At 50.9% G+C, this 9,356-nt stretch overlaps 1 protein-coding gene across 1 annotated transcript in view; it reads right to left on the reverse strand.

The window, feature by feature from the left end:
• LRFN2 (leucine rich repeat and fibronectin type III domain containing 2) overlaps positions 1-7,954 on the reverse strand; it is a 39,448-nt gene extending 31,494 nt beyond the window's left edge. Inside the window, exon 1 of the mRNA XM_069488864.1 lies at positions 6,555-7,954. Within this exon, the coding sequence (XP_069344965.1) occupies positions 6,555-7,954 (1,400 nt within the window). The remainder of the gene's footprint in view (positions 1-6,554) is intronic.
• Positions 7,955-9,356: the final 1,402 nt, after the last annotated feature.

Raw genomic sequence — 9,356 nt, forward strand, 5'->3', positions numbered from 1 at the left:
CCAGATGGGGGACAGAGCAGCAGTGAAAGACGTACCCCCCTCCCCCCCACACACAAAAACTCAGTAGGATGGTCCAGTTTCCTCTGGGTGGGGGGCTATGTCAGCATGAAGTGGGGGCCTGCAGATACGGCCGGGCTGGGGATGGGGTCTTTCTTCTCGGTCCCTCGCTTTCCTGCGTGGAAGGGTGGGTGGCACAACAAGCCTCACAGAGCAAGGCCGCATCCTGACAAGCTGTGTTGTAGGAGCAGCCCGCCTGGGGACCATTCCAACATCGCGCCTGGTGACAGATGTTCTTGACAACTCTTAAAGACAAGTGTTTGTGAATGTCACTTGGGCTGATAATGACATGCAGGGCACTTAACTTTCCGTGTCACACCAGGGATGAAGCCACGCTGGGAGGGGTTGCTGCTCTCTCTGGGGGGTCGAGGAGGCCCCTCTGACTGCACTCTCCAAGCCTTTTCCTTCCCCTGTTCACTCCTTTCCCCTCTGACACTGTACCCACTAATGCTAGCCCCTTCCTGAAAGGGCAGGCCCTGGCCTTGAGGGACGTGACCGCCAGCCTTCCCCAGCCGCATGGGAAAGAGGCCAGGCCCCAAGTGCAGTCTGTGTCCAGCATGTCCCAGTGCCTGCCTGCAGGGCTCAGCGCGTGCACTCCGGGAGGGCCAATGCTCTGGGAGGCCAGCCAGAGCCATTAGATGATGAGGGAGATTACTGTCTGATGAAAGGCCAAGACACAACCTCATAGCCTAATTCAAATCCTGCTGAGTTTTCCATGATTGGGGTTACCCACACCTCTGCTTCTTCCTGCTATGTAGAATAGAGCCTGGTGTTTTCAGATGCTGCTGATAGCTCCTCAGGGCTTCTGTGGGACCTTGAGGTCATTGGTGACCTGCCAATGACCTGTGTCCAGGTCTGGTTGGATTCTCTAAGCCTCTGGCAAGGTCTTTTTCTCTGACCTCAGGCCCTGGAGCTCAAATGCCTATGAGCCAGGGCACCCTAACCCTGGGAGGTGAGATGCCATAGTGGCCCCAGCTGGCAACAGCAGGTGGATTGAGCAACTGTAGAAGCCATATTGTCTTGGTCACAGGATTATGAAAGTCTTAAGTGGATTCATAGACTGTGGGGACTGGGATCATTTAAGTCGAATGTTTCCCCTCCTGCCTGGAAGTCAGGCTGCCTGCTCAGCACCCCTGGGATAGAGCCAGCCAGGTTCTGTGGAACCCTTTTGGTACAGGGAGCTCACTGCTTTGTGACAGCTCTTATTAATTCTGCTGTTGGGCAGCTTTGGTGCTCATTGCCAATCTGTCCAGGTGACCAAGTGTTGACTCAGTAGCCATTGTGGGCCGAGACTTACTAAGTGCTAGGCCCATGGAGATCAATACACGTGAACACCACGTGCTGGAGAGGAAGATAGATACGAAGCCAGATCATTTCACAGCCAGATGGAGAGCAATGAAAGAGGTATATAAAGCTATTGCTGTTGGAATTTTGTTCCTGTAATGGGCCGATGCCTTCTTCAACACGTGAGTGTGAGTGTGTGTGTTTCTCTCTCTCCACCCACAAACTCTTTGAATAAGTTGAAGGTGCTAGGACTTCTTTTCTAGGTCTTCTCATCTCCAGGATAAACTTTACCCATCTCACATGCACTCCCAGAATCCCATTCTCATCAACTGCCCTCTGGATACACTGCAGTTTGTAAACATGAGTACCAAGACTGGGTTAAACATATTACAGCTCTGCTCTGACCAGTTTTAGTGACTCAGTAGAACCATAACCTCCTTTGCTCTGAGCACTATACTTCTGTTAACACAACTAAAAACTACAGGAGCCTTTCAATAGCTCCGTCACTTCGTGGCTGTGATGTTCTTGAGATCAACCACAACTCTGAGCCTTTGCACACAAAATTCTAGTCAAGCCATATTTTCCTCACCTTGAACTTGTGCACTTACAATTGATTCCTTGAACCACAATGAAGATAAACAGATAGACAGACAGACAGACAGACAGATCTGTGGACATGGCAATTTGCCAAGCACACTTTCAACGTGGTTATCCACGTCGGGTAGAAAACACACTGAACCCTACAGAAATGGGGACAGACATTGAGGCAGAAGCCAAAGGCTTTCTAGCATGCTCACATCAATTTATCAATTAACTTGGTGATTTGGCCAGTTTCTAGTCCACTTCATCAATCTACATTTCTCCATTTTTGTCTCCAAGACAGCATGAGGGTTTGTCAAGTGTCCTATGCAATTGTGACATGTTCTGTTCATGGTAGTGACTCACAGCCAGTGGAAACTCCTAGGACATTTTCCAAGTGTCGCTGTCACCCCAGAGATGCTGGTCCACTTCCGCCATGGAGATGGTGGGGGGTCAAGTAGAGAATCACCGGGCAAGGAGGGATGTCCCTGAGGAGTGCTGCCCTCGTGAATGACACGTGGGCAGATAAAAGGTTGAGACTACGGGTCCTCAGCCTCTCCTGAAGACATGGCTTCATAGTTAGGCAGCGTTTGCCCTTACTGAACCCACAGTGGGTCGGCATTCTTTCCCACGGGCTCACAGCCACCCATGTTGAGAAAGTCTTTCTAGAATTTCACAGGGATTCCGTGTCCAGCATAGCACACTAAGCATTATGAAGTTTATTCTTTGAAAAGCAGAATATCTGGCCTTTTCCCATGTTGGGCGTCTCTCTGTCTATACTACCCCAGGATCACCACCACAGGCTTGCAAACCTTCTCTACCTGTTTCCTTAGTCCTTACTGACCTATGTGGGACCCACCGGGGCCTGGGGACCCGAACTCATGTATGGAACTGCGAGGCACGTCTGTCGGGCTTCAGCATCCTTCTCCGCGGGATTGGCCTTGTCCTTCCCAGGCGGAGGCTCTGGGCAAACATACGAGCTGCCCGGATTCGGAGTCCGTCTCTGCCACTTACCCGCTGTGGAATGCCCTGGGCGAGTCTCTGACATGTACAGGGGAATGATAGTTTTTGCCTCCTCGGGCTTCGTGAGAAGGAAACGAGTCAGTACACATAAAACCCTCAGAGCGGTGCCCAGCAGGAGTCGCCCCGGGTTTGTGCCGTCACCGCTCCTGCCACTGCAGCTGCTGCTGCCCCGGCCTTGCCAGAAGACAGAGGCGAGGTCGCAGGCTCCGCCTCTCGTCTAACTCTCACTGCAGCCTCATTCCCAACCAGCGTTTTCTCTCTGGCCGTGAACTTAAGCTAAAGCTAAAAAAGCTGCCTTTCGCTCTCTTTGTACGGCACGTGCTCCTCTTTAATATTCGCCTTCAGATCCAGGCCTTTCCTCCCCTCTCTTGCACACCTCCCTCCCTGCTAAAATCTGAGTGCAGCAGGGGACCGCGGGCCCCCTGCCATCTCTTCTTTCTGACGGGGGCAAGTCGTTCTCTAAAACCCCAGGGTCTTTCTTAGCGTCTCCTATTTCTCTCAAGCCATGTTGCCTTTTAGGACAGTGGGTGGCATGACCACCGTGGCTGAGACTGGGTGCTGAAGCCAGAGGCCTGGGTTCAAATCACAGCCCGGCCTCTAACTGGCTGTGTGACCTTGGGAGAGGTTTTAAAAAAAATTCTCTTGGCCTTTTATGTCCAGAAGGATTCAATGAGGTATCGCCTGTAAAACGCACAGTAGGCTTGCAACAATAGTGATTGCTGTTACTATTCACGGCTGCAGACTCAGGCTTACCTTGTTCCGTACAATTTTGGAAATTTGTCTTCTTGCAGTAAAGACTGAATTAGATATCTAATCTTCACCTTCTGTTTCCTTCCCCAGGATGGTGGACAAGGTAAGGGTCTTACTTTATACGACTGTTACTCTGGCTACTGCTGCCACGACCGCTGATGGCAATAACCCACGTTCCTCGAGTGCTTACTAGTGCCCACACTATCTGAAGAATTTTCCGTGCTGTAGCTCTTCTAGTTTTCATGGCCAGCTCTAAGAGGAAGTCACCATTGTTAGCTGCATTTTTTTATTGTGAGGTTTCTGATGCTGCTGTTTTATTTATATATTTATAAATCTAGCATCTCCGGGTTCTCAATCGCCAAACAAAAGCAGTTTCAGTTCCCGCCTTGGCTGACGGCCAGAGCACATCCCCAGCCCTCGCTGCCCCTCCCCGTGCTTTTGAGACCCCTGGGAGTGGCGCACGCTGACGACTTTCGCGTGTGGCCCCCTTGATGCCGGCGTCTGTCCCCTCGCAGGCTGCGTCTCCCCGCGCCCCACGCCTGTGCGAGCCTCAGAGCCTGTAGCTTCTCACTCTTACAATTTTTATCAAAGTCAAGACCACATAATACATTCGCAAGTGAAGAAACATACTTATTTTCAAAAGGTCAACCTCACAAGTTATCAAAGAAATGCAAATTAAAACAAGTGCCATTTTTCACCTCTAGAATTGGCAGAGATGAAAGTAATTATATATTCAGGATTGACAAAAAGTGTGGTCCAAATGGGCACTTCCACTAGTGAGAGGGTAAATAAATATTTATATGCCACGTATAAAGATTATAATTTACTCATAAACCGGTAATTCACCTTGTAGGGAAATATGCTAAAATCACTGAAGTTCCACAAATATATTTATGTACAAAAATATCCATCACTGTTACTTTTAATATTGAAAAATAGGAAACCACATGAATGTCCGGCAGGAGAAGATTGGGTAAATAAATTACAGTACAGCTAAACAAAAAATATTTTAACACCCTGAGAACTGAGCAAGCTGTAATGTTGAGTGGAAAGAATTAAGATACAAAAGTATACAATAGGCTGATCATAAATATCGTTTTGAATCGATATAAAACTGAGAGGCACTCTCCAAATGCCTCTGATTAACTCTGAATGGTGGGATTACAGGTGATTTTTGTTTCTCTCTTTATAATTTTCTCGAAGACTATGACTTCTATAATGAGAAATACACGTTTATGTGTATTTAAGTTTAATTATTTATCTCTATCTACATACTTCTATTTACGTGCATATACGCATGTGTTTAATTTCCGATGTCGCTCTCTCTCCATCCTGAGAGGGGACAGTGCTCTCCAGACCTGCCAGGGAAGGGAGCTCCCAGCCCCACGGCAGTGTCCATGGCGAGCCCACCCTCGCTCACACCGACCCTCTTCCTCCTCATGTGCCCTCCTCCCCACGGCTTCCCATCCAGAGACTCCTCAACTCAGAAAGTCAGAGCTAGTGGAAACCTCAGTGATGGACCAAGCGTTCTTGACCTCTCTTGCACTAAGGACCCTCTGGCTGCCTGGTGAAGCCTGTGGAACCACTTCTCTGAATAATCATGCTACGTGCATACCATAAAACACACGGGATTTCAGAGGACACCAGGGTTCTTTGAGCGGTAAGATTCTAGGCCGTGTCCCTCATGCTCCATATAAACTGGGGCCAGCGTGGGAAGGGAACATGTCTGCAATCACCACCCTGGCCCCCTGGGACGCTGTCACCCTGTGACCTCCTTCCTCCCTCTGAGTGACTTATGCAATTCTACTGAAGCTTTCCACCCTCAACCTCTCTTCCCACCAGACCTAGGAAATGACCCCTTGATTTTCACAGCAACTTTTCAAAATCAACATCATTGTCTCCACTTCCAGATAAAGAGACTGAGGGCCTGGGAGGTCAGCACAGGTGGACAGGATGACCCTACCTCTCAGACCCAAGCTGGTCTGACTCAATCAGAGTTCAAGTGGGAAACGGATTCTCTTCTCTCACTAGAGCTCTAAGTGGGCTCTAGGGCTGCCTGGAGGACCCAGCAGAGGTCTCCCAGACAGAGACTCCTGAGGGTAAAGCCAACCCTGAGGAAGACAGACCTTAGGGAGGTAAGAAACTGGGAGAATACAGGACGCTCCTAGGGACCTTTGATCCAGCTGAGCCTGAAGCAGATTCCAGACTTTCAGTGACATGAGCCAGCACACTCTCCCTTGTTCTTTTCTTTTTTTTTTTTTTTTGTTTTTGTTTTTGGTTTTGTTTTAAGCCAATTTGATTCAATTACCTGCAACCAAGTACCCTAAATTAGGTATGAATTATCCCCATTTCATAGATGAGGAAACTGAGGCAGGCCAGGAGAATTAAATGACTAGCAAGTGGCAAAGCTACGATGTGAATCCCTCTCTTTCTGACCTCAAAGCCTTCACCACGACTGCATCAGAGTCCAGGTGAAGGCCAAACGCGTTCCTCCTTGGAGGAGTCAGATCCTTTGGCCAGGAGGGCTATTCCTTGTTCTTACGTGAGAACGTGGCTCAGAACAGAAAATTAGGAGGCCGTTAGCTACACGACCATCTCCCACAGCCACCCACCTGGGAGGCACAGTGCTTCTACACACACAGCTCTTCAGGCCGCCCAGGTGTGGCTTCTTTTCTTCTTAACCTGTGGCTGATGTTCCTCCCGTCCCCTCTTACCTGCACAGATGGCTCAGTGTGCCCCAGGATCCCCACAGGCACCTTTAGGGTAGAGGGGCATAGGAGGGAAGAGCTCCAAAACCTGCCTGTCACCTGCTCCTTCCCCAGCCAGGCGCCCCCCTGCCCTTGCCACAGCGGCTCGCTCACCTGTAAATCAGTACCTCATCGTCAGAGCAGTTGTACTGCAGCTGGTACATCTTCACTCGGGGCGCGGACTTGCTGACCGACCACTTGACCAGAGCTGATGTGGTGGTCACGTCGGACACAAGCACAGCCCGTTCGGGGGGGCTTTTGGGAGGCTCCCCACCCCCACTGCCTCCACCTCCCCGGCCGGTCTTGCTGGAGCCGGTGATGTCCGAGAGGCGGGACTTGGGGGGTGCAGTGCGGCTGGTGCTGTTGCTGAGGTGTGGCAGCTGGACGATGGAGACCTCCACCGTGGCCGTGGCCTCCCCGGCAGCGTTGGCAGCAATGCAGGTGAAGGCACCACTGTCCTGAGATGTGGTGATGAGGATGTCCAGGGTGCCATTGTCATAGACAGCAGTCCTTGAGGAGTTCCCCACCAGCCTGTCATCGGGGGCTACCCAGTGGATAAGGGGGCTGGGGTCTCCGATGGCTTTGCACTTGAGCGTGGCCGCCTGGCCCTCCAGAACCAGCAGCTTGTGCGTGTGCTGGGTGATGAGAGGTGGCTCGCACACAAACTCCTCCTCACGCACGTGCCAGAAGTAGCGACCCTTGAGGCCCCCAGGGGAGCCACAGGTCTCCAGGTCATCGTCCCGCTCGAGCCTCCGCAGCCAAAGCAGCTCGCAATTACAGTGCAAAGGGTTCCCCCCAAAACTAAAGGACAAGGGCGGGGCAAAGGGCGTGGCCGTCAGAGCAGAAGCCTGGGAGCGGGCAAAGATGGGATCTGGGGGCAGCTTCTGCAGCCGGTTGGAGGTGAGATCCAGGCGAGCCAGTTTCTGCAGGTCGGCAAAGGTGCCCTCGGCGATGTGGTCCAGCAGGTTGTGGTCCAGGCTCAGCTGGTGGAGGTTGACCATGCGCCGCACGGAGTCCCAGGGCAGGCCGTGGAGGTTGTTGTAGGAGAGGTCCAGGTCCTCCAGCGTAAGCAGGAAGTCCTCGAAGGCCTCGTCGGCGATGCCACCCAGCTGGTTGTTGTTCACGATGAGGTGCTGCAGGTTGACCAGGCCCCGGAGGGTGTCCTCCCCGAGGCTGGGCAGCCGGTTGCTGTCGAGGTGCAGGGAGCGGAGGCTCTCGAGGTCCAGGAAGGAGAAGGGCTGGATGTGGCTGATGGTGTTCCGGGACAGGGTCAGGTCCACCAGCCCCGTCATGTTGGCGAAGTCCTGGCGGCTGATGTGGATGATGAAGTTACCGCCCAGGCGCAGCTCCACTGTCCGCCGGTCGATGTCAGGCGGCACGAAGAGCAGCCCCTTGGAGGGGCACAGGGTCCCCAGTGACTCAGACAGGTTCTGGCAGACACAGTACTTGGGGCAGGCGTCAACCACGGCAAACGCCATGCCAAACGCCAGCAGGCCACCAAGCAGGGTCTCCATGGTCTGGTCACTCAGGCCGTGGTGCCTGAAAGGGAGGGACACAAGATCAGGGTCAAGAGGAGACTTCCTAATGTCCTCACCTAGAGCTTCCTCCCTCACACTCACCACTCGCCTTAGTGGGTGGCAGGGAGTGGCCTGTGCTCATGCCAGCTCTAATCTCTTCCACCAACCCCTCCACTTCAGTTCCATGTTTCCTTCTCCCCCAGTTCTTATAACCTTCTAACATACTACTTAATTTACTCATTTATGATGTTTATTGGCTGTTTCCTGTCTCCCCTACTAGCATGTCAGCTCCATGAGGGCAGCTACTTCTGCCTGTTTTATTAATTGCTATCCCAAGCATCTAGCTCAGTGCCTGGAACATGCTGGATGCTCAATAACTATTTGTTAAATGGATGGAGGGTTGGATGGATGGTACCATGCCATTATTATCATCCAATAATTATTGTATTTGAAAAGGATGTTCTAACAGTATTTTGAAGCACAGTTTTACCTTCTTAATTGGTTTAGGCTTAGCATGAAATTTAATAGGACCAGCATTCCTTAAGAACAAGGTTGTGAACAAGAAGAGAATTGGCCCTGAGAAATGCCAAGGTTAGTGGGGAGCTGGTTTTGGATGAATTCTTCACTAAGGAGAGTCCACATCATTCATGACTCTCTGAGAGCTTTGTAAATGAAGAATGGGCAGGACAGGAGGCAAAGGAACGAACTTCTGAGCACTTACTAGGTGCCCTCTGGACCCTCGCACACATCGTCTCATGTGGGCTTTAGGAACACCCTGCACAAGGAAGGAGCTATCTTTGCACACAGATGGGGACATGCTCATGGCCTCAGAGCCTCCTTTTGGTCCTTGCTCAAAAGTCACCTTCTCACCAAGGCCTTCCCAGACCCCCTCTCCCACAATCCCCTGTTCTGCGTGGCCCTCTTCTCTGCATTCTATTTTCTCCTTGGAACTTATCCCTATCTAACTTACTCTATATTTTATCTCCTTGTCTTGTTTATCTTTTTTTTTTTTTTTTTTTTGCTCTGGTAATAAAGCCCTAAGAGGAAGGGACTTATTTTTACTCACCAATATATGCCCAAGGCCTAAAACACTGCCTAGAACACAGTAGGTGCTTTTGCATGAATGACCAGGGAAGGAAGGAATAGAAATTTGACTTAGGTCTTTGTCCTTCCAAATCTTATGGTTTTCTCACTATTCCATGTTCTACTCAATGTGGTTTTATTTATGTAATGCTAAAAACAACCAATTGAGTTGGACTTTTGGAAAATCGTGCACACTGGTTGTGTAGCCCCGTGCAGACCAGCTTTTCTCAAATCGCCTTCTGGGAGGACTAATTAAGGTTCTGCAAAAATGGCTTCTAATGCTCATAAGTTGGGGGAAGTGCTCCCCACTCTTACA

This window comes from Eulemur rufifrons, chromosome 15 (genome assembly GCF_041146395.1).
Source record: "Eulemur rufifrons isolate Redbay chromosome 15, OSU_ERuf_1, whole genome shotgun sequence".
Lineage (NCBI taxonomy): Eukaryota > Metazoa > Chordata > Mammalia > Primates > Lemuridae > Eulemur > Eulemur rufifrons.